Here is a 23455-nt window from a genome sequence, read left to right as displayed (position 1 = left end):
CTACAATGGCCTTTCAAGTAGTTGTAGAGAGCAATGAGGTCTCCCCTCAGCCTCCTCTTCCTCAAACTAAACAGTCCCAGCTCCTTCAATCGCTCCTCATAAGATTTATTCTCCAGGCCCTTCACCAGCTTCATTGCCCTCCTCTGCACTCGCTCCAGCACCTCGATATCTCTCTCATATTGAGGTGCCCAAAATTGGACACAATACTCAAGGTGTGGCCTCACCAGTGCTGAGTACAGGGGGACAATCACCTCCCTCCTTCTGCTGGTCACACTATTTCTAATACAAGCCAGGATGCCATTGGCTTTCTTGGCCACCTGGGCACACTGCTGGCTCATGTTCAGCCGCTTGTCAATGAGAACCCCCAGGTCCTTTTCTGCCAGGCAGCTCTCCAGCCACACTTCCCCAAGACTGTGCCGATGCATGGGGTTGTTGTGGCCCAAGTGTAGGACCTGGCACTTGGCCTTGTTGAAGCTCATACCATTGGCCTTGGCCCATCGGTCCAATCTATCCAAGTCCCTCTGTAGAGCCTCCCTATCCTCATGCAGATCAACACTCCCGCCTAGCTTCGTGTCATCTGCAAACTTACTGATGATACGCTCTATGTCCTTATCAAGATCATCAATAAAGACGTTAAACAGAAATGGTCCCAGAATGGTCCAGAAATGGTCTTTTATCTCAGATCCCCACAAGACATCTGAGTGAGGCAGGACAAAAATTCTCCTTCCTGCCCATTCTCTTTGCTCAGCATTTATTTTTCTGCTCCTTTTCCCCTAGATCATTATTTTCTTGTTTACATATGCCACTGTGCTGAAGATATGTGGGAATCTAGGCATGTAACATAAAGATTTTTAGCTGTGCCAATTTTAGAATTTGCTTGGTTTATTGGAATGTTAAAGACTGAAAAAGCTAAATGACATGGGAAAACTTGTGGACAATTCCAAAACAATTTTCAACTGACATTTGAGTGCTCCATTTGGGGGTGGCTTAAGGAAACATCTGTGTTGCTTCTCATGGGATCCAAATCAAACATAAATACTTCTCAGTTTCTGTGTTTTATACGGTAATGACATGCTGCCTCTTTGAAGGCTGACTTGAGATTAACAATATACTTTCAAAATCTTGATATCTTCTCTAGATAAATTCAAAAGTTTTGTTATCTTTGCCAGTTATTCCAAAAGTAAAAACTCCAAATAAGGGTGGAAATATATATTCAGATCATCATTTTCAGATTAATAGATTACCTGAGTTTTAAAAAATTAAACCAAAGAAAATTTTTATTTCTGAAACTATGCCAGAATTTGAGCTCAAATACAAAGCATTTTATTTTAAATAATGATGTTCATACTCTTCTTTTACACTTTTTTATGTACTAGGGGAAAAAGCTAGCCTCCGCTTTGGTTTTGTTGGATCAGAAAATAGCTTCCTGTAAAATTTTTAGACAGACGTTTTGTTGGGTTTCCTTTCCTTTTCAGAGACAGGGAGATGAAGATATTCCCCTCATTTTGTGGTTGGTGGGTGTTAGCGGAAGAATTATTTTTAGGGAACTTGGAAAAGTGCCGAGGAAGCACAAGGCTAGAAGAGTCCAAAAGAGGAGGAACAGTTACTTCCAAAAGAGGGACCAGCAAACAGGTAGGATGTGACCTGCATCATCCTTCCATACACATTTTCTCTTGGAGAGAGTATACTTTCCCTTTTCTCCTTAAATGTTTCACAGTAAAACTGTTAAGAGCCTGGATAAGATGGAATTTTAAAAAGATAATTAAGCTGTTCGTTTTCTACTACAGAATGACATTAAATGCTCGCATCTGTATTTTTGTTGTCTGTTTGTCCACACTTGCTCTTCCAAACCACTGACAAATTTTCATTTACGCTGTTAAAAACTCTTGTGTTTCACTGGAATGAAAACCGCATATCGATTATGGATGGATGACGTGGTTTCTGTGCAATGTACACGTGAATGAAAACCCGAGCATGTTGTAATGCACTTGTGCAAACATAAGCAGTATTTTATTATTGATGCACAAAAATAAACAGGCTGTAGCTCATTTCCGTCTGAAATTGCATGGCCTGAACAGCCCTACTGACCTAACACAGTTCAATGGCTAAGAACTGATTTCCTAAAGAGTTTTGTTTATTTCATGCCATAATAAATATGTCATGTTTAGCTACGTTTCAAAGTGTAGTACTACATTGAAGAAAAATCTTTAAAACTGTACTTGCTTCCTTGACCTCATCTACACCTCATCTGGGAGTGTAATGATAGGACACTTCAAGCTGCAACAGGGTAGGTTTAGACTGGACATTAGGAAAAAATTCTTTACAGAAAGAGTGGTCAGACACTGGAATAGGCTGCCCAGGGAGGTGGTGGAGTCACCATCCCTGAATGTGTTTAAGAGTCGTTTAGATGTGGTGTTAAGGGATATGGTGTAGGGGAGAACTTTGTAGAGTGGGGTTGATGGTTGGACTTGATGATCCCAAGGGTCTTCTCCAACCTAAATGATTCGATGATTCTATGACACGGAGCAATGGCCTCAAACTGAAAGAGGGTAGATTTAGATTGGATATCAGGAAGAAATTCTTTACTGTGAGGGTGGGGAGGCACTGGAACAGGTTGCCCAGAGAAGCTGTGGATGCCCCATCCCTGGAAGTGTTCAAGGCCAGGCTGGATGGGGCTTTGAGAAGCCTGGTCCAGTGGGAGGTGTCCCTGCCCATGGCAGGGGGGGTGGAACTAGATGATCTTTAAGGTCCCTTCTAACCTGAACCATTCTGTGATTCTGTAATTCTGATGCACCTGATCTACAGCTGCCTTTTAGGGAAAGGTTCAAATTTCACCACCTACAAGCCAAATATCAAATTTAACCTCGCCATCTAGGCTCTGAGTAGAGTAAATGAAGAGAGATTGACATTTCTAGGCAATCCATCATATCCTTAGATTCTTACCTTAAGAGAATAAATCACTTACTTTCTAGAGGTGCCTATCACTTGTCAGAGATTACTGAGGGAGAACTGACAACAAAGATATGCATCCAAGGCTATAAGAGATGACTCTCACTCTTAGGTCTGTAAACTCTTCAAGAGCATCTTGTATAGATTGAACTGCATCGTGGTGCATTTCAGCTGCTGCTGGCTAGGATTCATACCCCTGCTCGTGTGGGTGGAAAATGGCACAATACCAGGAGTAAACCAAGCCGCAAGCTGGCACTGTGAACTGGCAAAGCTAAACCTTCACAGATCAAGAAGACTTTCACAAAATTTTGTGAAGCTTTATGTGACGAAACCACTGTGAATAAAGACTAACATGAGAATATGTCAGACATCCATTCATGTTTCCCTCTACAGTGGAGCATACAAAGTAACATCTATACAAAGAAAAATGAGAGAAAAAAATTTGCAGCCAAAATCCGGGTTAATAATTATCATTATCAGTCCCCTACTCTATGTCTGATCACATCATTATTTTTAGTACTTAATACTGGCTGCAGCAGCACAGTCACAACATTGTCTATCTTATAAATTAAATTAAACACTATTTTGCCTCTTTGCTTACACACAACCCATTAGCCACACCCCATTATGATGCTGTAGTATCTAATAACCCTTTATTAACATTATATTAACAACTCTTTCTTTGAAAGTGGAGTTCACTTCTTAGCCACAAACCGACAGGCAAATGCAAATGTTTGCTGCTGCTTTGCTAGGCTCAGGCTCCAGGACATAAGTATTTCTCGTGGTGACTCTGAAATATAAAACCAGGAGGGACAAGATAATGACTTTTACCATCCAAAGGAGCTCAGTGAAGGTTTTTGAAAGTTTGGCTTCAGTACAGCTGCCTACTGAAAAACTTTCACTTGAACAGAAGGGTGAAGCGCATGGCATTTAGCTGCTGTCCAAGGGACCTTCTGCACGACCAGACAGTTGCAAATACCAAACACAACATGGACGGGACATTGCGTTCATGCTGGTCAGTGGGCCATGACAGAAAACTCCGTCTATATACTGAAATGTCTAAATGTTTTGGAATAAGTGACTGCCAGAAATACATTATTAGATTTGGAGAGGAACAGGCACCTATAGAGATGAACTCTGCATCAGTTAGTTATGAAAATAAAGAAAGAATCCTAAGGTTAGCATCGGATTTTCCAAATAAACAGCTTAAATGCTGAGAAAACAGAGTAATTCCTTAGAAAAACTGAAGAGACTAATTACATCTGAAAGTAATAAAAAGATTCCTTTTATGAGATATTCAAAGGGAAATCCTGTATTCCTGAGGGCTGGGACAAAACTAATGTTGTATCAGGTTTTTTTAAAGTGTCAGCAAGGACAGGCCAGGCAACCGCAACACCATTGGCCTGATATTCGTCCAGGAATGGCAGGATTTGATGAACAAACAACCATAGTATAATAATACAATGCCATAAGCATAGGTTTATGGAAAGCAGATTTTTTAAAATAACTGTATCTTTTCACAAAATTATAAATTTGGTTAACAAGGTTAAAAGCATAGTCTTATATTTCTGTTTGGCAATTGGATTGGTGTCTTACCAAACTGTGAAAGAACCAAAGAATCAACATTCACAACAAAAATAGATTAAAACCTAAGTAACAGATACTTCTCAACATGGGTTAAGGGAGAATCATACCCTAATGAATGTACTTCTAGTGGCGGTAAAGAGTCCACTTCTCGGTCCTGTACTACTTATCCTTACTGTTAATGACATAAAAGACAACCAAAAACATTTTTATAAAGTTTCCAGGCAAAACACAAATTAAGAGTGTTAGACAGAAAAAAACATCAAAAATATCGTTCTACTTTGAATAGCATTTTGAAAAGTAAACGCAAGCAAAGACTATATGAGATATTAATTCTAAACTATGGAGAATTGCATAGCCAGAGACAAAGAACGCATGCCACATGGACAGAATAAGGCTTTCTATTCCTGGGAAGCACTGATTATGAAAAAAGGCCTGAGACCAGGATGACTAATGTGTCGAAAACAGGCTGCTATTCTTGTGACCTGAAGAGCTATGGAGAGCCTTTTCAAGCAGGATAAACAAAAGCAAATGCAGGAAAGCTCTACTGCTTCACTGCCAGCGTCCCTGCAACCACTGCTGGGTGCTCGGTCCTGTTCTGGTGTCTGCAACTTGAGAAAGATGCTGATGAACTACAGGACTTTCACGAAAGGCAATTATAACTAGTGACTGGAAAACTTGCCTTAAAGCTTAGTTTAGTTTGACCATGAGAAAGTTACACAGTCACTTAATCATATACTCTAATGGCAGGAATTTGTACCTATTGCATCTACAGTGGCACCTATTTGCAAAACACATTTACATGGAGCCACTCAAGCCAAAATGCCTTTTTAAACAATACAAGCACTCAGGCACTTCCAGGGTGTGATTCATCCTCCTAACAAACACATCTAAAGCAGCTCATCTGAACTGTACCCTGAAAGTGTGTATTTCTCTCCACTGCTTATCGGAAAAGCCAGGCTTGATGTCACGAGAAACATAAATTATCGAGAATGCCTGAAAGTTAGGTGAGGTGACTTCCATGCCTGCTAAGCATGAAGATGAGGAACAGAAATTTTCTAACAGACAGCTCTTCATTCAGTAACATCCAATGTCTGGAATTTTAAACTAGACAAATGCATTAAAGAAGTTAAACACAAAGAGGAGGCAATTAACCACCAGAATGCTATTAAGGCTGGTGCTGATTCTTCCATTAGTGGAAATTTTAAATTAACATTTTTTTTTTTTTTTTGGAAGATGTGCTTTAGCTCAAACAGAAATTAATTCAGAGAAGCCATAAAGCCTGCTCTATGAGGAGAACAGATTGGATGACACAATGGGTTTTCTGGTTGTATAATTTATGACTCGTTGAATACATTAGTAGAAAACATATTACTGAGAACAATCTTTCATTGGTAAAAGTACGATACAGATGTTCTAAGAAGGATTATTCTATCTCTAATCTCGATAATATCAAAAAGCAGAGAAGTCTGAATGCCTATCAGTACTTGATTTCTCTCTGTACATCCCAGTACAACTATAACTTGTATGATCAGAGTATGTTTGTAATATATGTAATAATTTCCTACCATGATTGTTTGCTTGTCAAACACACTTTGCCAAAACAGACACTCATTTTAATGATCAGGTTCCCAGTGAGTCAGGCAGCAGCTCAGAACAAGGCCCGACATTGCCTGAGATACATCCCCATATGGACCTGACATAGTTGGGCCACTTCAGATGTGAAGTGCGGAGCAGAGAAGCAGCTCCTCCCCTTTTCCATTTGGCTGTAACTGCTTTTTATGTAACAGCTCAATGGATGCAGAACTCGCATAGAACGTGGTAGTGTTGGGTTAAATGCTTAATTAAACGTTGTGGTTTTCAACTCTCAACTCTCCACCTTCTTGGAGAGCGCTCTCATTTTCTGTCTACCAGCCAGAACAGGAAGGATTGTCCATGTCCCGCTTGTTCAAGGTTTGTCAAATTTGAAGAAAGAATTCAACACGCTTTGAACTGAGATGAAATATAACGGCAAGCATGGTTCTAGTTCAGTCGTTGACACTCAGCTAATCAATGAGTGACAATTACTAAAAACTCTGTGACAATTAAATTAAAATAAAAAGTAACATTAAACAATAAAGATACTTGGGCAAGGGAAAGCCTACAATGGTAAATTACCTGTTGTTCTTGTCACTGTGTGTTAGATACACTTCATGAATGCCTCCAAATCAGATCCTTCAGATACTTCTACCTGTTTTCTGCCTGAACCTGAGCCATGCTAAATCATGTCTGTCATATTCATTCCCATCCTCTTCCTGGGCTTCTTTTTGAATCCCAGCTTATTGTCCCACAAAGCAGAGCAATGGGTAGGGCAAGAATCAGCCTCCAAAGCAAGAATTGTTCCAGATGCTCCTCTCTTCCTACTAAGACACCTCTGGTTTGGCACAGCGCATCCTTGTGATAGTAAATGCCACTAAGTAATCTCTGCACAAAAAAACATAGGAAATTTTAAATGCTATAAAAAGGACGTTATGCTTTTTATGTACCCAGTCCAGACCAATTAGCACCAAACTACTAATCCAAAATAAATCGGTCTTTCACATGAGATGAAAAGATGCCAGGATGATGACCAATAAAATTAACGGCCATTTACACCAATTTATTTTCTTCTCCTTCATTCTAATCAACAGTATATGCTGCATATATCGTTGCATATAATTTCTTAACATCTTTCAATAAGATAAATGAAAATGTGAAAGGATTACAGTTAAGCAGATGATTACTTTAAAGACCCTGGGTATGTTAAACATGACCCTTATATATACGAGGCACTTTTAACCAAAACCACAGGGATGGACGCTCTCTCCTGCAGCTACATGCAGCCTAACTGGCCCCTACTCTCTCTTTAGCTGGAGGCAGTTCCAACCCCCTGCCATGGGCAGGGACACATCCCACTAGACCAGGCTGCTCAAAGCCCCATCCAGCCTGGCCTTGAACACTTCCAGGGATGGGGCATCCACAGCTTCTCTGGGCAACCTGTTCCAGTGTCTCACCACCCTCACAGGAAAGAATTTCTTCCTAATATCTCAACTAAATCTCCCCTCTTTCAGTTTAAAACCGTTACCCCTCGTCCTATCACTACACTCCCTGATAAAGAGTCCCTCTCCACCTTTTCAGTAGGCCCCCTTTAAGTACTCGAAGGCTGCTACAAGGTGTCCCCAAAGCCTTCTCTTCTCCACGCTATCCTCAAAGATAAAGATAGGTAAGCATCCTGAAATGCTGAACTCTATAGGGTAATCTTTTGTTCAATATTTCAGAAAAGATGATGTCATAGAAGTGAGTTACAATAGATGAAATTGCAAACATCAGACATAAGGACTGATAAAAACTGTATTATGTGCTGTTGTTTTAAAACTTTACATTGTATTTTGATTTTACAATTCTGTAAAAAGTAACCAAAGATAATTTTCTTTTCCTGAAAAAGTACAGTCTAAAACTTTATGTGGAATATCCTAATACAGTAATTTTAAAATATAGTTTGTGGGCTTTTAAAACCACACACACATGAAATCAGTCTAACTCCAATTCTACTGACGTAAACAGTTAAATATTCCCTTATCTTCAGTGAAAAAGCCTTAGACAATGCTCAGCTTTGTGAAAATGCTGCTCAGTATATCTTACTTAAATTATCAATGTAGATATTTATCAGAATTTCATGACACTGTACCAGTTCTTGTACAGTTTATGGAAAATCGTAGCTGTAATTTGAACCCACAATGTATACGATGTGTATGACTCAAAATAGAAAAAAGAGATTGAAAAAGATTGTCATTGATCACATCGATCATTTGTGTCATAAGAAGTTTAATGCATTGATTACAAGATATAATTTGTTATATATATTTATGCACACACACACATATACATAACAACATTGGATGGATTCAAACCTTCCAGCCATATGTCTGAAACTCTGCTTCTATAGAGAAGGTAAACATGTCCAACATAATAAATGTAAACTAGATCAACTTGAAGTGTCATTTATGGATTTAATATGATAAAAATGAAAACTTTGTTATAACAAAGAGTCATGTCCTGAGGATAATGCCATAATACAAATATATTCTTTAAAATGCATGACATCTCAGTCAGGTGTGCTTTAGGAGAATTTACCAATAAGATTGAAATTTGGTATGTAAATCTTCAGGATATGTGCTAACTGTACAGAGTATCTAACTAGTATTATATACCCCTTTGTACTTAATTAAGAAAAATGCTTGATTAAAATCAGTGGCAGCAACTTTGTAGAAACTATCTATCTCATTATTTGCTGGAATAGATTCTTTTTTGTAACAAGAAAATGACTGCATAAAGTAGTAATAGCCTTTATGGTGAACTAGAAAGAATGGTATTAATATTAGGCAGACATTCTAAGTATCAATTAATATCACAAGCACATAATAAATTTAAACAAATCTCTACAGTGCCAGTAGTGTGATGGTTCCATTTTACTGCTTGAAGGACTACTGGTTGTTCTCAAAGAAATTAAAAAACCCTCCTTGTAATTGCCATTCTCAGCAGCTCTGCTGTAATGGACAGACCTCTGGGTTTCTCACTTCAGGCAAAATAGAGCTGGGAATTGGCCCAGGTGCAGCTACGCATGTGCATGGACCTTCTCTCACTGCAGTTGCAGAAGACAATCAACCCTATGCCTGCCCTTATACTACAGTTTTAAAAAGTACGCAGTCTTGTTTTTCATGTTTCAAAAATAAATTCTGTCTTAAAGGACATTTACAGATTCTCATGGAAGTGCATTTTCAGATTTTTACTCTAAATAACCCCTCATTTCATAGAACCATAGAATACCAGGTTGGAAGGGACCTCAGAGCGCATCGGGTCCAACCTTTCTTGGCAAAAGCACGGTCTAGACAAGATGGCCCAGCACCCTGTCCAGATGAATCTTAAAAGTGTCCAATGTTGGGGAATCCACCACTTCCCTGGGGAGATTATTCCAATGGCTGATCGTTCTCATCATGAAAAATTTTCCTCTTGTGTCCAATCGGAATTTCCCCTGGAGTAACATGTACACCTTACCCCTCGTCTTTTACATGTGACTCCTTGTAAGAACAGAGTAATTTGATTATTCTTCTTTTTTCTCCTTTTTCTTCGCTGATACTTATGTACTGTAATGTAAGGATTATCACAAATGTCATTAACATGCTATTTACCTTCTTCCAAATCCCTAATGAGGATATAAAATAGAATGAAGCCTGGAGCCCATCCCTGTAATACCCAACTGCTTAGCTCAACCTAACGTGACAACAAACCACCAGCAAGGATAGAATCATAGAATCATAGAATTGTTGAGGTTGGAAGGGACCTTTAAGATCATCGAGTCCAACCTTTAGCCTACCCTGACAAGAGCCACTTCTAAACCATGTCCCTAAGTGCCCCATCTACCTTTTTTTTAAACACCTCCAGGGATGGTGAATCCACCACCTCCCTGGGCAGCCTATTCCAATGTTTAATAACCCTTTCAGTGAAAAAACGTCTCCTAATATCTAATCTAAACCTCCCCTGACGTAACTTGAACCCGTTTCCCCTCGTCCTTTCACTTGTCACCAGGGAGAAGAGGTCAGCCTCTTCTCGTCAGTTCTCTTCTCTCTCGTATCAGAGGATACATTATTTACGGTGCCTCATGCCAGTTTTTAACACATTGCTCATAAAACTATTATGCTTGTAAGTATGCTGAGTGACACTTAAATATTCATTAATACCCAAATGCATGGTCTGTTTCTTCATTCACCTGAGAACTTCTGTCAACCAGATCTGTCTGACATCCTCCCTCAGGAGCTCCTAGGACAGACTAGCTTTTATTACTAACTTATACACTACCTCCTGTATTGGAGAAGAAATGCATCAGGAAGTTATCTGCTACTGCATTACAAGTAATAATAAATAGAATAATAACCTGGTAATGGTATTTCTTTGTACATCTATGTGCTTTCCACTGTGTGCTGCATCACCTCATTGGACTCAGGCTTTCAGAAGTGAAAATGATAAGTGAGGTAAGATAGTGGACGTATGATTAATCTCATGCCAAATGAACCAACTGTTGACCCAGTTACCTTAGCAGCACACACAAGTCACTTGCTGCTCTCCTCACCTGATAACATTTAACACTTTTGTCACCTAACCCAAGCACTAGGGCAAAGCGAGGCACACCCTTTGCTGGTGGGATGTGCTATAAAGAAGGATGCAGGATGGAAATCAGGACTGCTGCACTGCATTCTGTGCTTGGGAGGGGATTTCTCCGTCTTTCACCTCCCACATCTCCCCAGCTGCTCTCTTCTTACTCCTTCTCTACAATCTGGCGTCTCCTGACAGCTGTGTCTTCCCCACTTCAGGCTCCCCATTCCAGTCCCAGACTCCCATACCCTGTTCCCCTTGCTCAGCCGAGTATTGCTCATCTCATCCTTTCAGGCCTCTCACACCCGTCCCTACCTCCTCCCCCACCCCTGTCCAGTCCCCCCTTGGCCCCATCTCCTACCAGTCACTCTTCATTTCCACTCCCACTGTCTGGGAAGTATTGATTCCCCTATTTCTGATGCCAACAATGACTCCCCTGCCTCTTCTCCCTTCATTCCTGCTGGCTCTTTGCTGGGTTTTTAATCCAAATTCATTCTCCCCTCCGCCCTCGCTTTCTTCGTGCAGTCACTGTACAGACGTAGTTGGCTGTAATGCGTCTGTCCCCCACCCACCCCCAAGATCCTCTTCAAGAGAATTTTCAACACGAACAAACAACAGCTCTTTTGCCTTTTGTCATTCTTTAAGAGGGTAGAACCACTTCTGCAAAAAAAATTCCAAAATTCACCTTCAGGGACACTAAGTTTAGAAGTGCTTTAGCCAAAACTGAAGAGCTCTGGAAAAATTACTGGCAACAGAAAAGAGGGTTTTTACATAAAGAAGTAAGCACATCAATATACACATATAATTAACATATATTCTCTTTTTTTCTATCTTTTTATAAAATTCCAACCTGTCTATATTAACAATTTAGTTTTAAAAGTTCATTAAAATAATAATAATTCCAATGATTCCAGTAACTTTCCTTGCCGTAGAAATCTGCAGTTCCCTATAACACCCTCTTCTTACTGACTGAACACAACAGACAAATTAGTAAAAAAAAATTCAAAATTTTAAATTTCACTTTCCCTTTGAAAATATTTCCATGTTCTGTTTTATGACATAGGTGTTAAAGATTTTCTGTAGGCAAGCCAAGACTTTGCTTAATTTACTACAAACCCCAATGACTTGTATTTCAAAAGCAGAACTTTCCAACTTCTGATTCCCAGAGAGTTATTGCTCTTGATCAAGCACTCACCCCAGTAAAGAACACATACATTGCTCTAGCACATTTTCCTGCCTATGAGTAATAGAACAAAAATCAAAACAACCACCTTGCTTTGGTTCAGATGGCGCACAGATAAAGGGTGTGGTAAGGCCATTTGTTTCAAACATCTGCCTTCAAAGAAAAAGAATTATAGCTAAGTAATTTTCTCCTCATTCAAGGCATCGGTAGCAACAAATATGCACCTTGTGGAATTTAAAATATTCCAAGGACATTTCCATTTTAAAATTACTCCTTAACACCAATTAAAAATCTCATTACAAATAATAACTAGTTGAGGCATGATTCACAATGTGTCATTTGGCTACCAAGAATGTGAAGGAAGAAAGGTTCTTCCAATAAAGGAACAGAAGACGGGGTTTCAGTTCCAGCTCTAACACAGGTTTCATGTGTAATCTTGTGTTTCTCAGTTAATGTCTCTGTTGCAATTTGCCCAGTAATAGCAATAAAGGAATAATACTTCCATCTTTCATATTCATGTAATAATGCTGAAAGAATTTAAGTCTGTAAAGCTTCCAGATGGGAAGCACTGTATGAATATTATTATAATGTAGACCATTGCAAGCAACGTATTTGCAGCAGTTTCCCTGCATCTGAACTAATGAATGTCAATTTGCATCTTGCAAATGTATTTTAAAGTAAGCAACACTATGAGTTCTGTGTGCAATCCTTGCAAAGGTGTGACCGAAGCTTGTCTCACAGCTGGGGTATTTACAAAGGCTGTTGCAGCAAGGATTTTCTTATGTCTAAGAAGATGCAAAGCTTATGCAGCCATTTTTCATCAGGTGGACTTCCCTTTCCACTACCTAACAGCCTCATTTTACAAATGCTGTAGAAACTTAGGTTACCCTTCTCTGAATTGTTCTGAATTTGGCCCAGATGTTCAAAAAAGGCAGGCAGAGTGAATAAGCTTTGCTTCCATCAGAAAGCAGACTAAAAAGAATTGCAGTTACAAGGGAAAAAATTGCAAATCCTGATGTCAGGTAGGTTAGAATACTTTCAACATCTGCTATCTCTGCAATACCACAGAATAAACCTGATTCTGAAAATACACAACAATGTATTACTGTGAGTATATGCAGAAACCTACTGTACAAACTTCTCAAGAACAAACTTTGGCTAGAACTCTATACAGGTATTTCTCTGATTACAAAGGCGAATTGATACGGACATTTAAAGACATTCACAAATAACTATCAGAAATGCAGTAAAACAGATAGTCGCGTATATTCTGTTCAACGAAAGTTGCTCAAGGGAGTCAATATCAGAACAAACAAACTGACAAATGGACATCCTTCGAAGTTTCATTTGTTCCACAAACAAGTTGAGACTCTTCAAAGTTACAGACACAGAGGAGAGTTAGATAGCTAGAGATTAGGAAAAAATGTTAGTATAATGATCATATAATTATAGGAGAATTCCTGCAAAACAGTACCTTTGGCAGACTTCTGTGCCGAGCCAGGTACTACTCGTTACTTAAGAATTCAAGGGAACATAAAAAAGTCTTTCAATGTCAAGGCTTTCAAAATAAAACTAAAACCACCTGCGACTTCACAATTATAAACAAAATCAAGGACAATAGTAATAAAGATCTGTTACATTCTGTTGATCAATCCTTGTCTAACGCCCATCCAACAAACACCTTCACATTTCGGCTGTACACAAATCATGATTTCTGACCTCCTCAGTGATGACTGAAAACCACAGCAGCCTCTCTACTTGTATGCAGTAGTGCTACATTTGATGACAGAAAATTTCTGAAAGTATTAGAAAGTATTCAGGATTAAGGTTGTACAGCATGTCTCTCAAAAGAGTCCCTTTTTTGTGTGTGAAACTTCTCTGCTAAGGCTCCAAGCACCTAATTAAGCTCTTTATCAGCAACACATTCCCTTGGAGACACGTGATACCTGTCACTACAGTGATCCCACAGTATTTACAAAACAACCACTCGGATTTCTCTTCAAACCAGTGGCCTGAAAAGCACCCCAAAATCTACCTTCTGGGATGTGACAGAGCTGAATCTCTCAGGTGGCTCTGTAATACCAGTTGCATCAGTCATCTTGATATTTACGCACAAACACCAGTACTGTTGGTGGTCTCTCTATATCGGTGATCTCTGTACTTCATGCAGAGGAGGACGCAAGCAGCATTCGACGACTCAGTGAAACCACTGCTACTTGTCCGAGAGCAAACTAGGAAACCAGGGTTTCTCAGATGTGTTTTCATTCAGCCACTCGTTTCAGCAAGCTCTGCTGTATGCTGAGAATAGAAAACCTTTGCTATCTCTCCATTTTGAATGCGACTATGATTGGAAATATATAAAGGATCACAAATATGTATGGAATTGCCAGGCTTCTCAGTAGTTCCTGTGAGGAAGAGAGTCTGTGCTCCCAAACTCCGGAGTTGCACAAGTTCTACCTTTCCCCCTTATCAGAAGTGCCATATCAAGGGGCACCCCAGCACCTGGCAGACAGAGGCCGGGGAGACGTTGCTGGTGAACTGGTGAAGACTGAGGCAAAGGCAGCACCCAGTACCTCAGTCCACTGTCACTAAACCCCCTGCCCCATTCAGTGGCAGGTCCACATTTTCCTTGTTCAGCCTTTTTTCCAGTAAAAAAGCAAGAGAAACTCTTCTTGTTGCCCTTCAAATCCCTTGCAATTCACATCTCCAGGTGAGCTTTGGATTTCCAAGCACGCCCAGGCAACGTTTCTAAATTCCTCCTTCGCAGCCAAGCCCCTTTATATACTGCCTTTTTTGCACTGGAGCTCAGCCATGAGGTCCCTGATAAACCAAACTGGTCTCCTCATATGTTTGCTTGTTTCCCTGAGTATTGGGGTGTCCCACTCTCACACTTGGAAGGTGCTGACCTCAAAGACCTGCCAACTTTCCTGACTGCCTTTGCCTTTCAGACCTGTCCCCCAAGGGATCCCACCTAACAGTTTCTGAAATTTGAAAAACTGAAATCTGCTTTCCTTAAGTCCAGGATCTATACTCTGCCACCCTCTTTCCCAACTTTTCTCAGGATCTTGAGCTCCAACCATTTCTTTCTTGTTAGTGGATATCAAATCCAGCCGCTCTTCACCCCTGGTTTGTCCATCCTCTATCAAGAAGTTATTCCCAACCCCCTCAAGGAATCTTGACCGCTTGCATCCTACTACACTGCACTTCCAGCAGACATCAGGAGGTTCAAGTCCCCCATGTGAACCAACATCAGCAATACATCAGCTTCTTCAAGCTGTTTAAAGAAGGCTTTGTCTGCTCCTCACCCTGATCAGGTGGCCTGTAGCTGATTCCCATCATGCAACCCTTGAAATCCTCTTTTCTGTTCCTGACTTACGCTCTCAGTCACACTGTCACCCACACATCCCACAGAAGAACTCCATATACAGGAAGAGCTCCTTCACAATGATGGTAACCTCCACTCCTCATCTTCCCTGCAGGTCCTTCCTGAAGAGCTTGTATCCATCCATCACAGCCCTCCAACCCTGTAAACTGTTAACCCCACGTCTGCTACCCCAATGGTGTTGTAGTCTTGTCACTGCATCCAGCACTTGACTTCCTCCTGCTTGCTTTCCAGAGTACGTGATTTGTATACATACACTTAAGGTGGGTGTCTCTTTATCCTGTTTCACAGTTCCTGAGGTGTCCCTGGTTTCCTTTGCCCTGCACCCTTTGCTTTCCACCCCAGTTCACTGCTACCTAACTGAACTATGGGCCATAATCTCCCTCCACTGTCCCTCCTAGTTTCAAGTTCTTAGCAGGTTGAGCTGGTTGGCAGACGTCTTGCCTGACTTTGTCACAGCATTGAACATCTTTCCATTTACATTCTTAAAAAATATAAACAGCATAAGATCTTACAATATGTGGCTGAAAGAGCTGCTGTGAAGTTTGAACACTATGTTTGGTCTTCCTTTTAGCTGAAGCTATAGATAAAGGATTGGATGATTCAGAAGAAAGTATATTAAAGGAGAAGGGGTTTTCTTTCTATGGATAATTGATTCAAATCTATTTTAGGTAATTGTAGTGAATGAAAAATCACCAACTCACAAATAATTCAGCTGCCTACCTTCTGTGAAATTATTCTGCAGTCCAAATTTATCACAGAAACAACAACAGAAACAACTTCACTGCTGATGCTCTGAAGCAGAGAAGAGAGGGATGCAAAAGCTAGATTGGCCTGGAGAAGGAACTATCTCTGAAATTTAGAAGCAGGGACGGGTACAGGAGTCACTATTAAGAAAGTAAATACAATTTACCGTACAGTTCCACCAGTCTAATAGCAGGAATCAGCCAAAAAGGCCTTCCGCTCTTAGCCATGTATCCTTGTCCCCTTCCTTATGCTGATGCCAGCATCTACACCATTTAAGAAAGTTTAACTGTCAGGATATTAACTGTATGGGGAGTTAGGGTGGGAGAGAAGGGGCTGGAGGATGGGGGCAGGGACAAGAGGCTGGGGGAGGACCGCCCCTCCCTACTGCTGCAATGCCACACCTGCCCACCGCGGGTTCAACAGCCACCCGAATTCAGGAATTCAGTTTCTAGGGCTACCAAGTCTCAGCACTTACCAATTGCTTAGAAACTCAGGAATGAATACAGAAAATAAAGCTGGACAAGCATATGCGATCAGAATTCTCAGAGTTCCGAGACTGCTTCCGACTGTCCCCAAGGACAACATAGAGATGAGAGTTTGAACTATTAATGAAATGAGCGCATAAAAAGTGACTGAAATACAAAAGGAATGTTAACAAGTATTTTGGCTTATATCCTCCTTCACTAAACTATGGACACTTTCATACACTTTATACACCTACAATAACCTGTATATTATCCCTTCCCTTATAAATCTTCCCTTATTTATAAACCTACAGCTTCTTCAGTGGTATTTGCATAGAAGAAACCATAAAAACTGTTAATTCTTTCCCTGATCTTTTTGAATAGTAACTAGCTATATTGGAAAAAAACAAACTACTGGTAATTTGATAAACCAACAGTACTGCAACATCAGATATCACAAATTAAATGACTTAGAGTGGATACTAATAGTACAACAGAATAGTTTTGGTTTTACCACAAGTAAAATTACTGAAACCTTTATGGAATATGTACCAGTAATTATCTACGGCTAGTTTATGCCTAGTTTCTAGACTATTTTGTATTTTGAGATAAGAACTGAAGCTTTGCCACAAAAATTTATGCACTAAGGCTGCACTCAAACTATTTGTAGATGCTTACAACAATAATTCAAACTTCTTAATGGCAAGCAAACTCATTCTGTAAATAAAATGAATTTCACAGCAGAGCATTTTGGATTTTCTCATGCTTTTTCCCTCCCAGTATGGTAGAAAGAATTCTGGAAAGTCTTGAAAAGCGTAGCAAACATCAAAATAAATAAAAATAGTCTTAAAAAGTTCTCAGTTCCCCAAAGTCATAAAACTTTCATTTTCCCTCTAAGAACAACCATGTCAAAATGCAAATTCTAAAGTGGTTACCACCCAGAAAACAGCCTGGTTTAATACCTTTCCCTACAGCTCTGTGGAGAAGAGGATCAGATCTGCAGATAAATTTAAGGAAGGTTGTCCTGGGAGATAACAGCCCACTATTAAGCAAGTCACTTTTCTGCTAGCAATCACAGACTACTTAACGCTGAAGGATATACTAAGCACCCTAATTTCAGGCTCAATGGATAGAGTAATCAATTCCCTTTGTGTAGCAAGACAGCTTGAATTAACAGTATCCTTTGTCCAAGGCAGAGTCACATGCCAAGGGCTGGGCAGATGCTAAGCTTGGTCCCCAGGGCTCCCTAAAGGCGGAGGCTGTGGAAGTGGCCAGCTTTCTGCAGGTGTATGAGGGGGAGACCTCAGTAGCAAGCAAGAGCAGAAGGTCCGAGGATGGCCCCAGCCCGGGCTGCAGTTTCTCCATCAGTGCCAGCCTGCTCTCCCACGTACCACAGCCACACGTCCCTGCCCCTTCCCCAGCTGCAGGCCACCCACTTGCTACAGGCAAGAACCGATTCTTTCCCTGCAGGGTGAGTTTGCAGCACATCGGCTTCTTGAATCATCTCGCTTTGGCTCTGCTGGAGTAGCAATGACAGAGCAAGAGAGATGGCAGGGAAGGATGGGTTCTTCTTGTTCAGCGACCGTGTTTGTTCAAGTGGGCACTGAGAAACACGAAGGAGCCTCTCTCCTTCACTGTTATCTTGCTACAATCACCAAGTCTGATAGCACAGTGTGCTTAGCATATTCAGCTTTAAACAGGTCTATGTTTGCCTGCAGATAAGCAACCCCCTGCAAAACGGCTTTTATCATCTTCCCGCACAATAAAATCTTACTAGAATATTGAAACAGCGCACCACAGAACTTGCACATAATGCAGACTTTTACCTAAGAAACTGCCCACGGTCTTCCCTTTCTCTTGCTCATGGACACAAGACTTCAGCCTGTAAAAAGGGTGAATTTTATCACAGAATCACAGAATGGTCGGGGTTGAAAGGGACCTCTGGAGATCATCTAGTCCAACCCCCCTGCCAGAGCAGGGTCACCCAGAGCAGACCGGACAGGAATGCATCCAGGCGGGTTTTGAATGTCTCCAGAGAAGGAGACTTCACCACCTCTCTGGGCAGCCTGTTCCAGGGCTCTGCCACCCTCAAAGTAAAGAAGTTTTTCCTCATGTTCAGATGGAATTTCCTGTGTTCCAACTTGTGCCCGTTGCCCCTTGTCCTGTCGCTGGGCACCACGGAGAAGAGTCTGACCCCATCGTCTTGACACCCGCCCTTTAGATATTTATAAGCATTGATGAGATCCCCTCTCAGTCTTCTCTTCTCCAGGCTAAGCAGACCCAGGTCTCTCAGCCTTTCCTCATAAGAGAGGTGCTCCAGTCCCTTGATCATCTTTGTAGCCCTCTGCTGGACTCTCTCCAGCAGTTCCCTGTCCTTCCTGAACTGGGGAGTCCAGAACTGGACACAGTACTCCAGATGTGGCCTCACCAGGGCAGAGTAGAGGGGGAGGATGACCTGCCTTGACCCGCTGGTCATACATTATTGCTAAATGTATTACATTCCTTTAATGAAGGACTACATGGCAGCCAACAACCACAGGCTTCAAATTGGCCATCGAGAAGTTTCTGTTACACCTGATGCTCTTCTGACAATGTAACTTGTTTGGAGGCTAGGACAACATTCAGCTCCATACATGATGAGCAAGCTGTGGAGGAGCCAGGGGTCCTCCTGGGACCACTCTGGGATATTGTGGAGTTTGAGCCACACCAGCAGTAACTGATGTGGATGCCTGTGTGCCCCCAGGATTAAGCTGTCTCCAGTGTTACACCACTAGTAAACCTGGTGGTAACTGGTCCCCTACAGGGGCTGGGCATGCAGGAGCTCAGGGTGTGGAGTTGGATTGAGCAATGGGCTTCATACAGCACAAAGGTGAAGAGGATGATGATATGAGGATTTTTATGTGGATGGTGGCTACTGTGGAAGAATACAAGGAAGTATGGGCCACAGGAAACAGACCTGAAGTCGTAATACTGAAAAAGGCCTTATTCCAAACCTGAATTAAATGCAAATCCACACAAAAAAAATAATCTTGCCATTCAAAGGTAGACAAACAAGTGTTGTAATCTTAAAATAAGGCCCTGAAGATAACTCCATTCTATGAGAAGTGGCAAGTAAAATTAAAATGTTCACTATGTAAAATGTGCCCTCTTATTTCATTATACAAAAAGACACCTTAAAATCTATCTGTAGTAACTGGGAGAAGACGAAATGCAGTTTCTACCAGCCCACATAAGAGCTGACTTGTGAGAGCACAAGTGAGCCATCTACCTGTGCTGTTCGGATTCTTCTACAGAATGCCTTTCTGCAATGAAATTAATTGGTGGTCTGATCTGGAAACTGCAAAAAACAGAATTTATTATCAAATTTCCTGCTGTTTATACTGATTGTACTCCAGTTTCATGTAGCTTGATTTTTAAATTTCTATCCAGACTTTTTTTTAGAAACTATGAATTTGAAAAATGCATTTGGAAATTAAATTCAGAATAAATCTAGTTATCATCTGATTGATTCAAAAAGTAAAAACAGTCAAGAAAAGAGCAGATTAAAATTCTTAACATTTAGATTCATATGTTATTTTACAAATATTTATTTACAAAAAGTATTTTGCAATATTTTCGTAAGAAATCTGAGGAGAAGGCTCTTAATCATCCTACTTTTGGTGAGCCCTGTTTTATTCTTGTCATCTTGTCATCTTGTCTTGACCTCAGTGGGCCAAGTGAGCACTGCTCACCTTGAGAAAGCATGGCCTTTGTAGCAGTAATTTCAGAAGAAATAATGCAAATGATTAATGAAGTTGTTGACTAATGCAGCGTTGATCAAAAATACTTAAATATTTAAGAAAACATCAGAACACAAACGAGATCAGTTAAAAAAACCCAAAACTATTATTCTTATTTTCCAACCAGAGAATCCCAATTCTGATCCCATCTCCAACATATTACAGGAATATTTTCCAGAACTGCATGACGTGCACAGTATCTTATTGACATGTGCAGAGCAAGAGTCTGTTTTGAAAGCTGCACAAAGGAGTATTTTGAGGTCTCTCAGTTTGTTGGGATGATTCAAAAAGCCAGACCGTGACTCGGCTTTTTTGTCCCACAGAAACAAGAGTGCACGCTCACTGAGAACACACCACCAACTCTATCATCCTGATTACAATAGTTAACAGGTACCTAAAATGAACTGACTCCAGTGCCCATAAATTACCTGCCTCCTTAGCTGGTCGATGAACATGAAAATCCAAGCAACATGCCAGGTGAACACCTCTGCAAGTGCTGCGTGACACTGAACTGAAATCCTGCCCAGCATGTCAAGAATACCAGTTTGTTCAAGACCTTAGACAGCAAAATCTGAGAAAACTGTCATCCCAAGTAGAATAACTGAGTATATTTCATGGTAAGGTATGGGCAGTGGGTGCAGTTGGCAGTCTAATAGAAAATGTTAATGCTCCGTGTAAGCCAAAACACAAATCAATAGACAGGATTGGTTTTGGACTATAAAGCCTGGGAAGGATAAACTATACTTTTTTGAAGTGCCAATTTAGAGAGACATACATGGACAGCCCCTCTACACCATTGCCATTTGAGCGAAACATACACTGTAGGACCCAAACTTATTTTTCTTTTAAAACAGTACGTTAGACCTCTTTCTATTAGGTAAATGCCGTGGCATAATTTATAGCTTACTTCTGCTCTTGGGTATGCAGACACAGCACCTATTCTTTGAAAAACATGTTCCTGTGCATGCATGTGCAGGCTTCCCAGCAGTTTCTCAAGCAAGGGCAGTGTTTTCCTCTGCTCCACCCATCACCCAGCAGAGCTGAAGAAAGCCCTAGGTCTTTTGAACTCCCTACTGTTGTCTTATCAAATTGTTTGTTTTTCATCTAGAAAGGATACGTACAGATTTATGAACGTAGCCTTCCAGACTGAAAGCAAAACAAAAATAATAATTGGCAACAAGTTTAAGTCAACCTGGATTAATTTATTGTATTTCCTCTTACTCATTATTCAAATACAGTCGAAACCCTGTTTATCAGCTAAAAGAACGCCAGAAATACCAATTATTCATATACTATTTCCATTTCTCTAAAACAGAATTTCATTTAAGGACTTCTGATTTCAGACTAGAAACATCCTTGCTGTTTTGAAATACTTTCAATATACTACAATGCAGAGGAAAATGAAAAAAGAAGATTAAAGTGTTATATTTACTTCCACAATATAGTTATTTTTATATTCTTAAATGCTAGTTTTACTTGTCTTAAAGTTACACTAGCCTATTACAAAAATAATGCCAGAACTGATTTGATTTCTGCACCATAAAGTGACTTCATAAACTGTGACTAGCTTGTTATAAAATATGTGTTGTCACAATACACGCTTACATTCTCAGTATTTGATTAAGATTAGTCCAAAAAAGTAGCTAAATTGTAAAAGTATCTTCCAGTCCTTGTGGAAACAGTGATTTGTATGAATATGCACTAAATATTTTAGAAGGAGGGCAGATAAGCAACGCTGTTTAGGTAACAGTATTATTCCCTGGTGGCTTCACACTTGTGGTAGAAAAACAGATTCAAACAAGCAGTACAGTGTTACTGAGGTTACAAATGACCTGGAAAAATACAGTTTCTATGGATATCACTTAATGAAGACAAGCCTTGCATGTCACACATCTAATATAGTGTTATTTTTATTTCTTTGCAAGTGTTCAGATACACGCCTTTTATTACGCAAATTTTGCCATTTTTTATACCATAGAATTTTAAAATACTAGGCTTTTATGCAGAAGTTATTAAATTATAGATAGTGGAATGATCAGAACCTTACTGCATACATAGCCAAGTTGGATTTTTCCAGAGACATTGTGTTCTGTCTTTTAAAAACAGTTAATTATGGAGATCTGGCACTGTTAATACAAGCTTCTATAGAAAAGGAATATATTGTTCATGTATTTTAAATTAAAAAGCAAATTTCTGCCAGAGTTATCCCATGGCCTTACCTAATCTGAATATATTTGCAAGCACTAAATTTTATTCAGAAATCTTTATTACATAATATTGCTAAAAATCCAAAGAGTGATTGATTTAAACAGCAATGTAAATCAGGAACAGCAATACTGAAAAACCCAAGGAAGACTAAAATAACATTTGTTTACATTCTGCAAAACCCAGCCTGGACTAGATAAACAGATGGATTCTTTCTGGATGGAAATATTGCATAAGATTCTGAAATTAAGCACAGAGGGTAGGAAGTGCAGCTATAAGCAACTAATGTTTTGCTTTTCATCATGTTAAAATAATGACTTTCAGACCTGAAGTATAATCGTTATATTTTTGTCCTTGGTGCACAATTAATAAAAACCAACTTCTGAGCAATGCCACACCCTTGTGATTAAACAGCATTTTCAAAAATATTCCGATAAAGCCTGAACAAATCAAATAAACATGTAGGCAGGAAACGCTGTTTGGAATGCACTCCCTGCAATGTACTATTAGAGAGAGCCAGAAAGCAGCCTAACTTCAGAATTCAATCAAGCAAAATCTAGTATAATCTCATTACAGCCTTTGCAGTTAATGAAACCTATTTAAATCTCTGACATTCTGATTTTTAGAGCTGACGAAAGCAAAAATTATTTGGTTTATATAACACAAACACACAGAAATATAAGATTTCATCCTTTAGGTTAGCCTAGCTGTTTACCAAGCAATGCGTAATATGAAAAGATTACTCTTCTGCTACTCACTATTGCTCCAGGATTTCAGTAAATATTTGATACTGATTTCAAAGAAGCCTGAATCCTGCTGGCTAGCCATGTCTGCTGCATACAAAGAGGCTTCTATAATTCTGAGCAGCTGAAGTGGCAGGTACTATGTATGTAGATGTGACTGTCACCAGTTAGTGATGTAAACGAGGGGTCAGAGGAGGAAATGAAGTCTCCGCAGATCCACTTCTTCCGTTCATGGTAGGTAAGCTCATTAG

At 40.1% G+C, this 23455-nt stretch overlaps 1 protein-coding gene across 4 annotated transcripts in view; it reads right to left on the bottom strand.

The window, feature by feature from the left end:
- FRY (FRY microtubule binding protein) overlaps positions 1 to 23455 on the bottom strand; it is a 250230-nt gene that overhangs the window by 151319 nt on the left and 75456 nt on the right. For 2 of the 4 annotated variants that reach the window (XM_063332338.1, XM_063332356.1), the window contains exon 1: positions 23220 to 23447. The exons of the other annotated variants lie outside the window; for them this stretch is intronic. In XM_063332338.1, coding sequence (XP_063188408.1) covers positions 23220 to 23289 — 70 coding nt within the window. In that variant the 5' untranslated portion in view covers positions 23290 to 23447. Of the gene's footprint in view, positions 1 to 23219; positions 23448 to 23455 lie in introns of those variants that run through there. 4 annotated transcript variants of the gene reach the window in all.

The sequence above is a fragment of the Chroicocephalus ridibundus genome, chromosome 1 (genome assembly GCF_963924245.1).
Source record: "Chroicocephalus ridibundus chromosome 1, bChrRid1.1, whole genome shotgun sequence".
NCBI classification, from domain to species: Eukaryota; Metazoa; Chordata; class Aves; order Charadriiformes; family Laridae; genus Chroicocephalus; species Chroicocephalus ridibundus.
This window is presented reverse-complemented; position numbering and strand designations above follow the sequence as displayed.